This window comes from Pelophylax lessonae (genome assembly GCF_965119305.1).
Source record: "Pelophylax lessonae genome assembly, chromosome: 13".
NCBI classification, from domain to species: Eukaryota; Metazoa; Chordata; class Amphibia; order Anura; family Ranidae; genus Pelophylax; species Pelophylax lessonae.
The window spans coordinates 148,384,356-148,403,709 of NC_138780.1; the positions used below are offsets into that span (position 1 = coordinate 148,384,356).

Below are 19,354 nucleotides of genomic sequence, written 5' to 3' on the forward strand. Positions count from 1 at the left end.
CCATATACTTAGAGTGTTAGAATGAGTTTTGATCTTCTCTTTTTCTATTTAAAAATAAAAGCGCAGCGCTGGCTGCAATCGCCATGTTCTCTCTGGCACTCACCCCCACAGTAATTCATTTCCACCACTAGATGTCCTCAGTCTTCCAGGTTGAAGACACTGAGTGACATTTAAAACTTAGCATATTTTGCAAGTACAGGGCAGAGGAGGATTGGGCCAGGGGGCAGGGGGCAACTGCCCACCCGGGCTGCTCCGATGCCCCGTAAAAAGGCTGCACCGCTTCTGCCACAGACATGCCTAAAGGATTACTGGTGAAGAGAAGTAAAAAGTCCCCACCTCTGCCCCACTGAGTGCGGGATGAAGACAAGGAAAAAGCGCAGCCCCCCCAGCATGGATGGTGTAAACTGTGTCTGAGCAGAGGCCGGTTCCATGCCCCACTTGAGACTTTCTTCCCACAGCCAGCTCTGACTGAGCTGCCCCAGCTCCCCCCAACTGCCCCCTGCTGGCCAGGTGGGGAACCTGGATTAGTTCAGTAGAGAGTACCTAGAGCGGAGCTTCAGCCTGAAATGGGGGGTCGGGAGGAGGCCAGGAAGAGGGAGAGTTGGAGGGGGGCCAAGTCACTGCACCATTGGCCTCTGGTTTGTACTTGCCCCCTGGGCCAAAAGTTGCCAGTCAGCCCCTGGTACAGGGTGTCATGGACCACCCCCTGGAGTATGCCACAATGGCACCTTACACTCGCATTGCAATAGTCAAAGATTGAAGACCACCCATCACCATGAGCTGATCTAAACAATACCATCTGTGTCACATGACCAGCCTGAAGACATCTGAAAAAGGTAAGTATATTAATTAAGAAAAACATCTAGTGCTGGGGGGGATTCTGGAGGTGTGGGAGGGTGGAAGCCTGCAGCTTGGCTTTTAAACATATTTATCTCTTATCTCCTTCACTGCATGAATGGTAGCATCATTAGGATGTGTTTATTAGCAAGAAGAAGCTGAAGTTAATTCCAGTTATGTGTGAAAATTGTTACTAAGCAGCAGCTTTGAGCAATAAGTAAAAATTAGTTTACTGTTATTGTTTAGGAAATATTGCAGTTGTTAAACTCAGAAAGTCAACTTTGCTTTCCACTGAACTGTTTTTACTGAAAATACAAAGCTTCCTATTAAATAAATTAACCAATTAACTATGATAGATCAGGAAATGGGCCACACACATCTCCCAGAATCCCCTGCTCCATGTAGTACTGAACTGATTCTTTCTGACATTTATTATACCATGGCTAGAATAATGATTTATTTCAGCTGCATGTGCAATTTTAGAACTACTCTTAAAGAAATGCACTATTCACTATAGAAAAAAAGGTAAAGGAACCAAAGGACCCTTAACCGTTCAACAAATAGAAGTAGAGACCGTTCTGCTATGGCATAAGGACAGATATGTTGCACACAAACCCCCCCCCCCCCTACTAATTCCCTCACCCCGCTTTCTAAGGCCCCAGGGTTGTGAAGAGGAACCTGTACTCATCCATACCGAGAAGAGGGTGTTTGGAGAAGGGGTTCACTGCATTGGTGTTTGAGGAACTGATGTTGTTATCTGGCAGCAGTCCCTGGATTATAAAACCTGCTGCACAATTACACATTACAGTAAAACCTTGGATTGCAAGCAAAATTAGTTCTGGAAACATGCTTGTAATCTAACGCACTCTTACATCAAAGCAAATTTCCCAATAAGAAAAAATAAGAAAAAATGGAAAATCAGGTGATTTGTTTATTTATAAGTCCTTCAGTTTATAGTCCATATAAAAAATTTTTAGCAATGTGGTTGTGTAACCATAAAATGTCCATCCACAAATAGCAGCCTCCACAAGGGGATAAGAAGCAAAATCCAGCAGGAGCTACAGAGTATAAAAGAGAAGAGAGGCGCCTCTAAGTGTAGCAATATGGTTACATTAATGAAGGTACAACATTTAGCAACTCACATGGTTGATAATTAAAACAGGGACATCTAAGAATGCAGGTAAAGATGTCCACATAGACTATTCTCCTCCCTGCTGGCTCTAACCGCCATCAGTCTGCAATCATGACCGGGAAGACCACCCTGCAGCAGAGCGATCTGAAAGCGAGGCTTGAAACGCTCACAGAACACAGTGTGAAAGTGATGACGTCAATGTTGGTGCGAAGGATGGTCTGTGTGGACAGCTTTACCCCAGATGGGCCTGTTTTAATCATCAACCATGTGAGTTGCTAAATATTTCACCTTCATTAAATGTAACCATATTGTTACACTTAGAGGTGCGTCTCTTCTCTTTTATACTCAGTCCTTTTATGACGCTACTTGTATATCAAGTAGGGATGCACCGAAATTTCGGCCACCGAAATTATCGGCCGAAAATGAGCCTATCCCATTTCGGCCGATAATGGGTTAACATTGCCGAAATTAATATGGCCGCCATGAGGAAGGAGGAGGGCGCAGCGCAGGGCAGGTTTTAAAAGTCCCGCCTCTGGCCGGCCGCCCGCCTCTCAATGACGTCCCTACTACGATCTGTGCATGAATGGAGGTACATACCAGGCGGGAGGGCGGGGCGAGCGGCCGCTAATAGATAGAACTATGTGATCCTTCTCATTCACATACAGTCCCGCTGAGCTGACAGGGAAGGATCACATAGTTATATCTATAGCGGCCGCTCGCCCCGCCCCCCCCGCCCGGTGTCAGGTCAGTTCTCATACACACAGTCCCGCTGAGCTGACAGGGAACTGACCTGACACCGGGCGGGGGGGGGCGGGGCGAGCGGCCGCTATAGATATAACTATGTGATCCTTCCCTGTCAGCTCAGCTTGACTGTGTGTATGAGAAATTACCTGACACAGGGCGGGAACTTCTACGCGCATAGATAGTGCAGGGTCAATTAAAAACCGAATCTTCACAAGGCACTTAGGCAAGGTTCACACATGTCCCCTCAGTATTCACTGCAAATTTCTAAAGCAGCTGTTCAGCTGTGATTTACATGCGATTCAGATGCAAAATTTTGGAGCCAGCAGCCACCAGCGTCTTAATGGGGGGCTGAGGTAGCTTACCAATGGTATTTGTATTATGCAGCATGATGGGTTAATGTATTGTCACTGCTGGTCACTGATGCATTAGTGACCGACCAGTGGCAGTTAATTAACCCCTTTGTGCTGCATTAGTGCAACCAGTATCAGTGTTAATTAACACTGGTTGCACTGATACTGGTTGCACTAATGCAGCACAAAGGGGTTAATTAACTGCCACTGGTCGGTCACTAATGCATCAGTGACCAGCAGTGGCAATACATTAACCCCCTCATGCTGCATAATACAAATACCATTGGTAATTAAATTAACCTCTTGCCAACCCATCACAGTACATATACTGTGACAGGGTGGCAGCGACAGGTGTACGTCGCTGCCTGTTTTTGGAGTATGCCCCTCTTCTATCTATTTTACATTTTTTGGGGGGAAAAAGTCATTTTCGGTTTCGGTTTTCGGCCAAGGGCATCCTGCATTTTCGGTTTCGGTTTCGGCCCAGAATTTTCATTTCGGTGCATCCCTAATATCAAGAGATTGCATGTTTATCAAGTCAAAATTTATAAAAAAAAATGTTGCTTGTCTTGCAAAACGCTTTCAAACCAAGTTACTCACAATCCAAGATTTTACTGTATATAATGATTAGAACAGTACTCATATTTGTATTTTAACTGTTCATCTAGTTGTTTGCTTGGAGTATCAACTCAAGCAGCTGACTGATCAGCAACTGTCAGATTTCAGATGACCTCTAATCCTGAAAACGTTTGATAGGTCAGTATGTATGAAAAGGCACTTTGTGCTGCCTGATATCACTTACTTTTGCCAGTTATTGAATATCAAAATATTATAGGCAACAGGGTAATTTTACCTCCTGCTCTTCCAAATAGAGTGTCTTTGTGATATTGGAATAAGGAAATAAAAGCCAACATACCACCATATAGTCATCTCATTTTACAGTGCCTCAAAGCTCTTCGCTGCAGGGTGTACAGAAATGTTATCATTCCAATAGGAAAGGCTGGTGTGTTCAATACCCCTGATACCAATAAAAGCCTTTATCTGTAGCCAGTGTTATGCAGAAGTGGGTCATCTAGTGACAGCTTTTGATACGTATGTACAAGATATCATTGGCCTACAGCACAGATAAAAAGTGCCCGTTTTAAGGATGTGCCAGTCTTTTACTCCAGAGTGATTTCTCTGCAAATTGCCTCCAACTAATGCTTGTATATATCCAGCAAAGAATTCCAATATGGCAAACCAGTGCTGAACATTTTTATTTGTCAGGATTTACTCCAACAAAATGCTGGGACAGGTATTGAAGTTCTTTTATGTCTGTACGTATGTACAGTACAGTACAGTTACTGAGAGAATGGTGGATAACTGACCCCCCAAGCCCAAGAAACTGCCACAACTGCTCAAGCAGCCACTTCCACTGAGCAACTGCAGGGAATTTGTGGGCCCCTTCACAAAGGGTTTGACTTATCCAACTGCGAGAAAAGGGTTTGCTCCTATAGGCCAAAGCAACCAGTTTCCACTCTCTAAGGGCAGTATTGCAGAGTGTGTTTGCTTTAGACAAAAAACAACATTCCTTCTTTCTGCCATCGGGATTTATGTGAGGTCTTCCCAGACTTAAAACACGTGGAAAAAGAAGAAAACAGAGCACCTCTAAGTGCAACAATTTATTAAAAGCTTAAAATCACTGGTAAAAACAACTTACTAGATGGAAGTGGAATAATGGCTTGTAAACTCCGGTGGCATGTCAGGAGATGGATCGTGTCCCAGGGGTCCTGGAGGGTGGAAAGCTCTGTGCCGGTCGGGTGGATGGATGGGCGCTGTGCCGGGGATCCTCCAACTTCTGGGTTCCGGGTACGGCTAGGGCGCTAATGGACCACACTGGAACGCAGTGTACGCTGCGTGACATCACCGGAGATAGGAATGAAACTACGCGTTTCAGAGCCCATTGAGAGCCGTGCGCGCTCTTTTTTCAAGTGTGAGATCTCGGCGCCCATTGAGAGCCGTGCGCGAGCTCTGAAACGCGTCGTGTCTTTCCTATCTCCGGTTACGTCACGCAGCGTGCGCTGCGTTCCAGTGTGGTCCATTGGCGCCCTAGCCATACCCGGAAGTCGGAGGATCCCCGGCACAGCGTCCAACCGTCCACCCGACCGGCATGGAGCTTTCCACCCTCCAGGACCCCTGGGACACGATCCATCTCCTGACATGCCACCGGAGTTTACAAGCCATTATTCCACTTCCATCTAGTGAGTTGTTATTACCAGTGATTTTAAGCTTTTAATAAATTGCTGCACTTAGAGGCGGTCTGTTTTCTTCTTTTTACATGTACCCACAGCGTTGACTTCACTGTGTTTTTGGAGCCAGCCCTTATAGCAGCAACTACCACCTACTGGCATATTGATTTACATCATTTGGGACTAAAACTGTGAACTACATTTATGGACTTTTTTTTTGTCATTTACAGTCCATTGTTTGTCCCTCCCCCTATCATCTCTACTATGCCATGTATCGGTCACTACTTTGTATATAGTCAGTACTCCATCTAGCCTACACCAGAGCGCTTGCTTCCTTATCTGTTTAAAACGCGTGGAAGCACTAATAATATCGTTATGCTATGCTCACAATGAAAACCATATTATACTAGTAGGTTATTCAAATGAAAAAAAGACTATATATATATATATATATATATATATATCATATCACATGTATACATTTCCATTTTTATTTTTATAGACTAATTATCTACATCTGCTTTATTCTTTTTATATATATATCCCTGTAAATCCTACATTTTTCCCAATATTCTGTTCTAATATATTCTAGTCTACAAAAAAATCTTACAAATGCTTTTAACTGAAATGCAGATAACATACAGAATAAATAAAGTGCTTTAAAGACTTACCTCGTCCACATTTTCAAAGGCATTGATGATGTCGTAGGGTAAACAAGACAGCAGGTCTATTACAAACCATGTCTTCAAATAGTTCATTCTTATTAACTTGGGGTCTGAAATTACCTCTCCCCCTGGGCCAACAAACGTTGTGTGGAAGTTCAAAACAATGTCCACAAGAAAAATAACATCCACCACGCTGTCCAACACCAACCAGGCAATGTTGTTCTGTTTTGTCTTGAAGGAGACGTTGTAGGGTACCATGATTGCTGTGTAAAAAGTTAAAATGAGGATTACCCAGTCCCAGGTGGTCTTGAATGCACAGTAATGTAATATAATGTGTGGTGGGGTTTTTGGTGCTTCTTGCTTGTACTGAGGGAGGATATCGGAGCCCAGCTGCAAAACCTTGAAAATAAATAAAAAGAACAATAACTATAAAGAGTCAGTCCACTCACATTAAGATTCTGGTAGCTATCAACAAGTTGGGGTAATTTCCCCTTACCTTGAGACATCTACTGCTGCATTAGAAAATATCTTACACACACAGCTGTGTTCTGCATAGACAAAACATTTGAACAGATTCTGGAGAAAAGATTAGGGTGCCCCTAGAATTGAGATATTTATCGCATGCCATAGCCAGTTATGGTTGGTTGGATCAGGAGAATATGGAAGCCATTCTACAACATGTGCAGACACTTATTACTCTAAATATGAGAGAAACACCAACACACTTTCTCTAATCGTATAACAAGTACTAAAGTAATAAAAGCTGGAATTACTTCTGTTGCTACGAATACTACCACTACATTTCCCCATGGCTTGTATACAACAGAATCTTTGGGACTAGTCTATGAGAGTTTACCATTTTTCTAAAAGTATATGCAAACCAATCCCAAAAATGTAATAGAAATTTAACATAGTAACATAAATTCAAAAGTAATGTCTCAATAGTTTTAGATCTGAGGTTTCATCAAACCAATACCTGATGGATCCTGACATGAAGGTTCATCTACTTCCTATTATGGGGTGACAATGTTCTATCCCTGTCTCTCTGAGTTGTGCCCCTGCATTGTCACCCTGTCACATGGACTTCCAACGGAAGCTACAAGTGACCATTTAAGTACACATTGCTCACTCTTTGTTCATCCTTTCAAGTGACAACCGGTCCCGTACCTGCTATTCTACTATGCCCTTCAGTGGTTTTTGGCCCAGTGTCCACCCACCCTATTTATTCACGGCTATTGGCAGCATCGCTCCAATTTGTACTATGTTTTTTACATATGTTGCTTGGTTTGATAATGCAGTGTATGCTTCCGCTCAGCTAAAATGTTAATACTGGCTTCATTATCTGCTAGATAAGTCTAAGTGACTATCCTTGGTTATATTATGGCATGGGACTGTCATGTTGGCTTTCTTTATTTTCTCTGATTTCTGTTCTGGTTGTTATTGTCTGTCCTTTACATTCAAGATAGTATTGACGCTATGACTATACTAATAGGGTCAACGTTTGTATTTTACCTGACCCTTTGAAAAAACATTACAAAAAAAAACAAAAAACAAGCCATGGTTTACCTCTGTAGCCAAAAACATTGTGGAGAAATTAATTTTCAAATTTCAACAAAAGTGGTAGTTTTTTTCTATGGAGAGCAAAATCTTGGCATTCTGACAGCCCTCTAATACAAACAAAACACCAGATGTTTTTAAGATGTTAGAAATTGACTAAACCTCAACTTTAGAATCTTTGATTTGATCTTAAGGATTTTTAAAAATGAATTACTTCACAGTACATGCAACTTGAGAGGGGTCAGGGATGGCTTGTTTTAAAGCCCTTTCAAGGCTTGTTAAGGATGTTTACATATTTAATGTCCATCCTCTGGGCACAGGTGAACTTTAAATGGCCATAATCTGGGCACTGGTGCACTTTAAATGTTATTTGTTGACCATGTAGCCACCTATTAGATCCAAACATAAACTGGAAAAAATAGTTAAAGCAGAGTTTTACCCAAAAGTGGAGTTTCTACTTTAAGGACTCCTCACCCCCTTACATGCCACATTTGGCATGTCATTTTTTGGGGGAGGGGGGGAGGGGGGAGTGGGTACCTAGTTTTGACAGGTACCCAACTCCCTCTTCCACTCAGGCTGCCTAGGCGACTCGAGCAGAAGTTCTCCTCTCCCACTCATTCACTGCAATCTTCTGGGACACATCACAGGCCCAGAGGATTGCCTGGCCATTGAGGAGGCACAGCGCAACTCGCGCATGTGCGGTGCCAACGCTTATGATGCGGGTGCCGGAGAGAGGCAAGGGAGAGAACCGAGGGTTCCAGGGGCTGCATCGCTGGATCGTGGGACAGGTGAGTGTGTGTTTATTAAAAGTCAGCAGCTACATGATTTGTAGCTGCAGGCTTTTAATAAACACAAAAACTAGTGGAACTCTGCTTTGAGGAACAAACTTACTTCTGGCTGGATGTTGAATTACAGTAGGGATGAGCAAACTGGGCAAAGTTTGGTTCACGGGACAATCAAAGAATTAGTGGGAAGTTCATAAACCCTATTAAAGCAGTAGTATACTCCGCTATTTGACTTTTACCTACAGGTAAGCCTATAATAAAGCTTACCTGTAGGTACAATTAATATCTCCTAAGCCTGCACGGTTTAGGAGATATTCAACCTGCATGCAGCCGCTGACATCAGCGGCGCATGCGCTCAGAGCTCCTTGCCAGAAAGTGAAAGTCCCGCACGCATGTGCAGGAGTGACGTTGTCGCGGCTATGGCCACTCACAGCGCCAGAGCCTCCAAACCGGGAAGAGAAGAGGGAACATGACAGCGCCCTCATCGTTGTCCAGACGACCATGTCAGGGCTTCGTTCTAAGGTAAGTATTTCATAATGAGCTAGTATGCAGCATAGGAGTTTGTTTTTTTGTTTTTCATGAGGATACAACCGCTTTAAAGTCTCTTGGAGAAGCCATCCAGGGATCTGTCATTTTGTGGCAGTAGCACTACTGTCACAAGATGACAGATCCCTGGACAGCTGCTGTTTATAAAGGCAAACCAGCCAGGGATCCTGGTTGACATCATTGACCACATATGGTACTGACCGTAATTATCAATTACATCACTCAGGATCCCTGGCCAATTTGTTCACACATAACAGCTGGGAGTGCAGTATATTATATATATCATCGGGTCAACATTGACAGGCGTCAGGCTGCTGGGGCAACAGGTGATTTACAAGAATCTACATCATTCCTTTTTTTTTTAAATAGAGGGCCTTCACGGTGTGGGTTTTAACATTTTCCTTTTCTGAGGTAACAAGGGTACTATGAACACAGTTCTTATTCTCCTGGGAAAGGCACAATGACTCCCTCCCACCTCATATTATAAAGAGGGCTTCCAGATTCTGATAATCCCCCCAGGACCCCTCTCCCCAATAAAACCCCCACATCCCTTTTGGGGCACAAAATATGAGAATGAGGCCATTGTCCCCTTAACATGGGAGTATTTTCCACCCCCCCTACTTTCCAGGGTACCCTTCCAATGTTAAAGGCATGAGACCTGGTGTGGTTCAGAAAGGGGTGATGCACGCTTGCTGCCCTGCATTTAAAAAAAAAAAGGGGGAGGGAATTACACAGCAAGGAATCTCAGGGCTTGCACAAGACTACTTTTTAAAATATGGAAGCTCCCTTCTAATATCATATATTGTAATATCAGTGCCCCCCCCCCCCCCCCAAGGAAATTAATGTAGGGCACATAGTTACCTTTGCTACTCTCTTACTTTGTTAAAAGTAAAAAAAAAAAAAAAAAAAAAAGAAAAATCCACATGAAAAAGCCCTATATTTAGAAGAAGAAAGAAAAAAATTGCCCCCAATGTAAATCCAAAGTCTTTCACTTTGTCCAACAGTTTAGATCTTCAACAGTCACAGCAACCCACCGCTGATGACTAGTTCCGGTCAACCTCATGTTGAACCCAAACCAAATGTCTAGATTACAGTACAAACAGTTTAGTTTTAGCTCTAGAATTTTCATAATTCAACTTTTTTAAATTTTATTTTATGGTTGGTATAAGAAACAGTCCCTTCCTATCTATTCCTAAAAATACAGACAATCCTGGATCCAGATTTCCAGATTTCATAAGATTACAACTGATCCAGTTTTCTGGATGGCTCTTGCCAAGGCAGTGAATCTCCTGATAGTAGGGATTGTTGAGAGGAAAACATACTGTATACCTTCCAGATGTTTGATGTTTCTGTCCTTTGATGCAAGTCTAAAATAAGACCAAAGGCTGAAAAATAAATAAATGTCAGAGATTCTACTCAAAAAGAGGCGTTAGCAACCAGAGCCTTGCAACAGGCTTCTGCAAAAACAGATCAGAATAAAATTAGCTTTGCTAAAATTTTGTGTGTATATTTATATATGTTATGTAAATCCTAAAGTCTTTTCATTTAAGGAAGTCACAAAGGCTTACCCCTAACACACACACACACACGCATACTCATCTTCTCATTGCCTCATCTGCTGAGCTTTCAAAAGAACCTATCACTTTTCCGATTCTCTTTAATTAGTAAGTCTTGCTATTAAAAAAAAAAAAAAAAGGTACCACTGCACAAAAAAAAAAAAAAAAAAAATCAGCACGCCTTGGCAATACTTGCAGCTTTCATGTTTTCACTCTTTAAATGTGCTGTGGTATAGAGATTCATTGATCCTGCCAGAAAACTATTCTATTGAGTTCCTAACTTCCAGTTTGAGCTGACAACACTGCCTCTACTGCACTGAAATTGTAAGCACTGTTGACAACCCTGCCTATGTCTCTGCTCTGGACTACAGAACACCGACTCTTATTTTATGGAGGTTATGAGAGGAGGTGGTGTTCTATAGTCCAGCAGAGGAGAACTGGACAGGACTTTCAACACTGACAGGGATCTCAGTACAGCAGAGGCACTGTGTTGTCAACTGAAAGAGGTAGTTAGGAGTACATGGGCAGCACGGTGGCTCAATGCACACTTGCCTTGCAGCACTAGGGTCCTTGGCTTGAAACCCAACCAAGACATAACCTGTATGGGGTGTGTATGTTCTCTCTGTGCTTGCATGGGTTGCCTGTAGTTTCTCCCACACTCCAAAGATATGTGCCTGGTTAACTGGCTGCTATCTAAATTGGCCCTAGTTTGTGTATATATGCATGTGAAATAAGGACCATAGACAGCAAGCTCCTTGGGGCAGGGACTGATGTGAATATGCAATATGTAAAGTGCTGGGTAAACTGTCAGTACTATATAAATACCTGTAATAAATAAATACAATTTCTAGCAAATGAACAGGCATTTTTTTTATTCTGCCCAGACATACACTTTGCAACTATTTTTACCTAATTAGCAATTCTGAGCCTGCTGGCTGCTACATGTAAAAACAAATTTACATGTAAAAACCACTTCATTAAAATGAAATTAAAAAAAAATCCTATATATATATATATATATATATATATATATATATATAAAAAAAAACATAATGAAAAAGAAAATGTGTGCAAAAATATTGCATATTCCCAATAACCATGCATGCCTAGAACCACTTAAATTTATCTACTTAGGTAAATCCCTGTACATTACTGTACGTAGTATAGGCTTTCTGCAAGCCTACAGTCATTACAACGAGCATTGTAGGACTTGCGTGCCCATGGGAAGGCTGCAATGCAGTAAGAACACCAAGCAGCTTTCTATTTTAAGGACTGTTTATCCAGCATACTAAAACCAACAAGTATATAGACTGAGGCTGCTCCATTACAAAGTAAAGCTTACAGATGGTGCTGTTATATCCACGTCTCACTAGGTTTGTAAAACAGACACCCACGCCTTCGAAAAAAAAAAAAAAAAAAAACCTTTTATCCTACATTTTGATTACGTTCCAAAGGCTAACAACACTCTCTGAATTATTAATAAGGGCAATCTAACGATCTCATCACTACATGAATCATGCAGTATAGGACAGTCCAAGTCCTATTACACACCATGTGCAAGTTAGCCTTGCAGTGCAACCTAACCCCGAGGGGGATTAATTACTGATGTGCAAAGAAAAGAATGTCATATCTATCCAGAAAGCGTGTAGAGTTTTTAGAAAGTGCTCTATAATCTGATGCACTCTTTACACGAGTGATAAACTGTTACAAGAGAAGTGTTACCGTTAAAGGACCAGTAAACTGATAACACCATAGAAGTCCAGAGAGTATATTATATAAGGAGCTTTAAAGACGAGCCCCAGCCAAACCAGGATTCTATGTTTTGGGTAGAGTAGTAATGAGTTTATTGGTCCATCCGTTGCCGACTATGACCTTATCTCCCCCAACTTACAGCTGTAACAAATGTAGATGATACTGTGACCCATGATAAATGCTTAAAGGTCCCTGCTCAGGCTGTCAAGGTCCGGTGAGTTAGATGCAGCTGACCAGTGAGGGTGCAGGGTGAGGGAAGGTCCGTTCAGACCCAAAGCATGCTGCAAAAATAGAAAGAGGTAGCCTGGCTACCGCACCCCTCACCCAGCCCGAGTGGTAAGCAAGCAAATGCAGCCTCAGCTCTATTTATTAAGACTATGTCTCCAACATGTTTCACCCCATCCCCAGGGCTTATTCATGATTAAGCACCAGGGGTGGGACGAAACATGTTGGAGACCTGGTCTGGATGAGTCGAGCTGAGGCTGCTTTTACTTGCTTACCACTCAGGCCAGTTGAGGTGTGCGGTAGCCAGGCTACCTCTTTCTATTTTTGCAAAATGCAGATGGTACAGAATTTCTTGCACCCTCTACTGAATACTTTAAAAGAATATATGGTCTTACTCATTAAAGAGTTCCTAAAGTGCTGGTGTCACAAAAGCAATATGGAAGATGCCATTTTTGCCTATATTCTGAAAATGATAGCTGCCTAAGTGTGCTTGGTTTCCATACTTATGAGTCACAGACACAGAACAAGAATGCAGAAAAATGTCAAGATACCTTTTTTTACTTGTTTCAGTTCAGTAACTCAAACATCTTAAAGCCAGAGCAACAGCAAACAACTAGCATTTGTAGACAGCAGAGTTCTACACACACATACTATACAGCCAAGCGTTTGTGAACACCTCTCCAAATTATTGAGTTTGGGGGTATCCAGCAAAGGACACTGTTAACGCTACAACATTTAAATACATTTTAGACAATTCAGCTTTTCCAACCTCATGGAAACATTTTGGGGAAGACCTTTAGTTGTTCCAGCATGACTATCCCCTGTGCATAAAGCAAGCTCCATAAATACATGGTTGGACACGTTTGGTGTGGAAGAACTGGACCTCAACCCTACTGAACATCATAGAGGTGAACTGGAATACTAATTGAGAGCCAATATTAGTACCTCACCTCAAAAATCTCTTTTGGGTAAATGGGCACAAATTTCCACACTCCAGAATCTTATGAAAAGCCTTCCCACAAAAGTGGCCGCTGTTCTAGCTGCAATAGGGAATAGGTTGCGGAGGCCAACTAAGGCCATTGGTCCAAAAAGCGTAGATAGGTGTGATGGACAATTGTTGACAAATGTTTGGCTATATGGTGTATTTCAGAACTCATTTTGAAGCTCTACTGTTGATAAGGAGGATGGTTAGGTCACAGACAATGATTATGAAAAGGCAGCAGGCACTATTATGTGTGTTAGCTTCTCTACCATTCCAAAGAACGTAAAACTGCTTGTATTTTGTAACTTCAGCTACTCCTTGCTTTGTTCCTGCCTTGTAATTTAACTCTGTCTGCCGGTTCTGCTTACTGGCTCTTTAACTTTGTAAAATCAGCAAAAAAATAAGATAGATGAATAGTAAAGAAGTACTACCACCATCATACCATGTAAACTAGAGCATTTCCACTTCATAAAGAAGCTAATTTTAGAAACGCAATCATAAATTATTGTTATTTTAATTAGGTACAGGAATGCAATAAAGAACCTTTGTGCTCATGTTGGGAAATGTTTGAAGCTGCTCTGATTAGTAGCAGCTCAGAAAAAGTGAGGAAAAGAAACAAATGAGAATATATTAATTGTTCTGCTGTTTTAATAAGGCTGATGCATGAAAAAAAAAAACAATCTTCAACCGGTCCTTTATCTGCTAGAAATATTATACTTACAATGGCTGTTAAATGCATCTTGACCTTAAAGTATAACGAAAGGCAAAACATATATATTTTTTCATTTTGGATAGAATGGCGATAATTGGAACAACTATCAGGTTTTTACTGCTGTCTGTGCCTTTGTTAGGGAGATTTACCCTTCCCTATTTGTTCATTATCATTGAAAGTGAAAGTAAAAGAAAATTCCAAATTTTTGGATGTCCCCAGAAAAGTAATAGAAGGGATATCTTCCAAAGGAGAAACTGGTTCTGGTGACCTAGGGGGCCCTAAGGGTTTCCCCTAATTTGCAGGGATTTTCTCTCACTTTCTGGTGCGGCTATAGGACAGGAAATGAAGGGACATTTCCCCAATGGGACACAGATTGCACAACACCTGAGAGGTGACAGTTTTCTGGATGGCTCTTGCCAAGGCAGTGAATCTCCTGATAGAAGGGATTGTTGAGAGGAAAACATACTGTATACCTTTCAGATGTTTGATGTTTCTGTCCTTTAAAGCAAGTCTAAAATAAGACCAAAGACTGAAAAATAAATAAATGTCAGAGATTCCACTCAAAAAGAGGCATTAGCAACCAGAGTCTAGTAACAGCCTTCTGCAAAAACAGATCAGAATAAAATTAGCTTTGCTAAAATGTATTATATATATATATATATATATATATATATATATATATATATATATATATATATATATATATATACACACACACACACAGTATCTCACAAATGTGAGTACACCCCTCACATTTTTATAAATAAACAATAAATATAATAATATATTATATAATATATATATATATATATATATATATAAATAATTTTATTATATCTTTTCATGTGATAACACTGAGGAAATGACACTTTGCTACAATGTAAAGTAGTGAGTGCACAGCTTGTATACCAGTATCAATTTGCTGTCCCCTCAAAATAACTCAACATACAGCCTTTAACATCTAAACCACTGGCAACAAAATTGAGTACACCCCTAAGTGAAAATGTCCAAATTGGGCCCAATTTGCCGTTTTTCCCTCCCTGGTGTCATGTGAGCCGTTAGTGTTACAAGGTCTCAAGTGTGGATGGGGAGCAGGTGTGTTAAATTTGGTGTTATTGCTCTCACTCTCTCATACTGGTCACTGGAAGTTCATCATGGCACCTCATGGCAAAGAACTCTCTGAGAATCTGGAAAAAAATATTGTTGCTCTAAATAAAGATTTTTTTTTTTGTGTCCTTTGTAATTAGTGGTAAAGGACATTGATCAGATTGTGCAATAAATAAATTGGTGTGTTGGCGCTCCCGAAGACAATGACAATGAGCCCAAGTCAGTTCTCTTGAATAAAATTAGCAAGTTTATTGAAAGGCTAAAATGCTGATAAATCTAATATGATGCCAGCAAATGTCAGACAGAGAGGCTGTACCTTAAAGGAGGACCCAGGAGTGAGGTGGAGACGCCTGTAGAGTGTGGAAACTTGATGGTAGAGACACTCAGGTGCTGGATATGGAGCGGGAGAAGAGGAGAAAGGGGGGGGGGGAGAAGAAACCCCAGCCGCCGCCATCCAATCCACCTGCAGGGAACGTTCAGCTTAAACTGCGGCGTCCGCTCCTGTCCTCGAACAGCTGAGATGGCGCTGGGAGATGACGTCACTGGTCGCCCGCAGCTGAGTCACGGAGACGCGCTCAACGGACCCTGCTTGCCTCGTGACCAGGAGAGCTGAAGCAAAGGAAGCCTCACTGAGCAGGGCACAGAACACTACCGAGTGAGCTGTCAGCCAGTTTAGGGGGACATAAGTGGCCACAAATCGGGGAGGATGACATGTTTCAGGCCAAGCCCTTCATCAAATCATATTAGATTTATCAGCATTTTAGCCTTTTAATAAACTTGCTAATTTTATTCAAGAGAACTGACTTGGGCTCATTGTCATTGTCTTTGGGAGCGCCAACACACCCATTTATTTGTTGCACTATTTGTTTCTCAGTCAGGACCTGGGTTTTGGGTGGGCTGCAACCCTGACATGACTTTTGGCTGATGGTGTGTTTTGGATACAATCCGCCCACCCTACTCCATCTTTGAGCCCTTGATATCTGTTCCACAGCGCCAGGATTTTTTTGTATGTTATTCATTGATCAGATTGGGCTATCAACAGTGACATTGATCATTGTGCGGTGCATTGATATGTTGCACAGTGTCTCTTTTTTCGTATTTTACATAATTAATATTATACATTTCGGTTTTACAATTATAGTTTCGACACATATATTTATTTTTATTTTTGTTACATAAGGTTTTTTAATTAATCTAATCAATTATTTTTGTACATTCAATTTTATTTAATTTTGCAAATTTATTTTTGGAAGTTTGGTCTCTCTTTTTATTATCATTTATTTCTTACTTTTTACTTTTATTTTTTCATACAATTAATTACATATACTTTATTATCCCTCCTCCCTACCTGGGTTTGTCTATTACATTCCATCATTTATCTGTCCAATCATCTCTTCTTTCTGTGTCAGAACATATGGACAGTGCATAGTTTTAATCACATTTTTAATATGTGATTTAATATATTTATTATGTTTCAATATATTTCAACATGCCAATATTATGCCAGTTTTAGTCCATTTATATATATTTATACATATCTATATAGGCAGGTGGTGAGGGGTTAATGATCATAAAGGACACTGGGTGGTTCCCCCTCCCTATCTTTGCTTTAAATGCTTCCGTTGCCGTCCTCTTCGTGACTTCACAAAGCGCATGCGCGCGAAACATGTCGTCATGGCAACGTTCTCCTGCATGCGTTCCAGGCTGGTTTTACTTTTGGGTTTGAGACTTACACCCTGCTCTGCACCGCTGAATACGTCACGTGCTGAGCGTCGGCTAGTCCGGCTCAGCTCTCATGCTCCACAGCTTGCATTTACATTCTGGACTGTGGTATCCCAGCTCACCCCAGGGATCGGATCTCCTCACCCAGTGGTCCCGCAGGTCATTACCCACCACCACCTGCATGAACGGCCTGGAACTGCACTGGTTTGATTTCCTTTTATTGATTGTGTCTTATACATTTTAAAACTATTGCTTTTTTTCAATAGATGTGTTTCATATCCATGGGCTGCTTTCACAGTACTTTTAGAATACCAACATCTGGATAGCGCTGCCACCTTCTCTTTTGGCAATTTTTAGGCTGGCAAACAGCAATCTATTGGTGGCAGCACCGATGGTTGGTTTGGAACCTTCTACAGTTTGTTTGCTGCAGTGCCAGCGCTGGAACTTTGTTGTTTCTAAATAAAGATGGCCTAGGCTACAAAAAGATTGCCAAGACCCTGAAACTGAGCTACAGCACGATGGCCAAGACCATACAGTGGTTTAACAGGACAGGTTCTACTCAGAACCGGACTCGCCATGGTCGACCAAAGAAGTTGAGTGCGTGTGCTCAGCGTCATATCCAGAGGTTGTCTTTGGGAAATAGACGTATAAGTGCTGCCAGCACTGCTAAAGAGGTTGAAGGGGTGGGGGATCAGCCTGTCAGTGCTCAGACCATACGCCACACACTGCATCAACTTGGTCTGCATGGCTGTCTTCCCAGAAGGAAGCCTCTTCTGAAGATAATGCACAAGAAAGCCCGCAAACAGTTTTCTGAAGGCAAGCAGATTAAGGACATGGATTACTGGAACCAAGTCATGTGGTCTGATGAGACCAAGATAAACTTATTTGGTTCAGATGGTGTCAAGCATGTGTGGTGGCAACCAGGTGTGTCTTGCCTACAGTCAAGCATGGCAGTGGGAGTGTCATTGTCTGGGGCTGCATAAGTGCTGCCGGCACTGGGGAGCTACAGTTCATTGAGGAAACCATGAATGCCAACATGTACTGTGACCTACTGAAGCAGAGCATGATCCCCTCACTTTGGAGACTGGGCCACAGGGCAGTATTCCAATATGTTAAGGACCCTAAACACACCACCAAAATGACCACTGCCTAGCTACAGAAGCTGAGGGTAAAGTTGATGGTCTCTAGACCTAAACCCTATTGAGCATCTGTGGGGCATCCTCAAATGGAAGTTGGAGGATCGCAAGGTCTCTAACATCCACCAGCTCCGTGATGTCGTCATGGAGGACTGGAAGAGGACTCCAGTGGCAACCTGTGAAGCTCTGGTGAACTCCATGCCCAAAAGGATTAAGGCAGTGCTGGAAAATATTGGTGGCCACATAAAATATGAACACTTTGGGCCCAATGTGGACATTTTTTACTTAGGGGTGTACTCACTTTTGTTGCCAGCGGTTTAGACATTAATGGCTTTGTGTTATACAAGCTGTACACTCACTACTTTACATTGTAGCAAAGTGTAATTTCTTCATTGTTGTCACTTGAAAAGATGTAATAAAATATTTACAAAAATATGAGGGGTGTACTCACTTTTGTGAGATACTGTTTTTACAGCCATTGACTTTATGCCCTAAAGATACCAGGAAGAGGAAAGCTCACAGGATAGGCCACCAACCAAGCTTATAGTTTAATTAAAAATTGACTGCAAGGGACCTTGTAAGGGTCTGACCGTTGGAGCACAGGTCAGTATTTGTGCCTTAATAACAAAATATGTCTCATCCAAATCACAGTTGCTCTACAAGAAAGTCATATTGAAATGATATTCAAGTGAAGAATAACAGCTGAAAATCACATATTATATATTATCAGATGAATTTACCTTTATCTTGTTTAGGATAAAAAAAAATTTTTGTTCACAGCGAGCTGCTGTATTCTACTGTAAATGAAGGATACTGACCTACTTAAGTGCTTTATTTCCTCTAATTAATATATAATTGACTGGTGAACTTTGCAAAGTGTATCATTAAGTACCAAGTCTGTCAGTGGCCTTCAAAGATCAAGTTAGGAAAATTGTGCAAAATCATTTTAACAAATACAGCCCAACGTCAGAAATAATAATAGAGTTAAACCCTAAAACTCTGTCAATCCCAGGGAAAAATAACATTAACTTTGCATTTTAAAATGCTCAGGTACTAAAGGAAAACATTCCATACAAAAATTGTATCCATACAGCAATAATACTACAAAAAAGCACAGTCTATAAGCAACATGACTCCCAAATATGCTGATATGCAAATACTAAGTGGCAGGTGGAAAGCAGATGCCTGTCCCACCCACTCATACATCCAGCTATTGGTATGGAGCATGATAAGGGGCTCAATAAGTCAAAGCTAGGCATGGGAGGCCGGAAAGGGCAAGCCAACCATCCACCTTCCCCATCTAAGTCTGATATGCAAATAC

At 41.6% G+C, this 19,354-nt stretch overlaps 1 protein-coding gene across 4 annotated transcripts in view; it reads right to left on the reverse strand.

Moving 5' to 3' along the window:
- KCNH5 (potassium voltage-gated channel subfamily H member 5) overlaps nucleotides 1-19,354 on the reverse strand; it is a 510,054-nt gene that overhangs the window by 305,856 nt on the left and 184,844 nt on the right. For all 4 annotated transcript variants that reach the window (XM_082242615.1, XM_082242614.1, XM_082242613.1 and 1 more), the window contains one exon: nucleotides 5,960-6,352. In XM_082242615.1, the coding sequence (XP_082098741.1) occupies nucleotides 5,960-6,352 (393 nt within the window). The remainder of the gene's footprint in view (nucleotides 1-5,959; nucleotides 6,353-19,354) is intronic.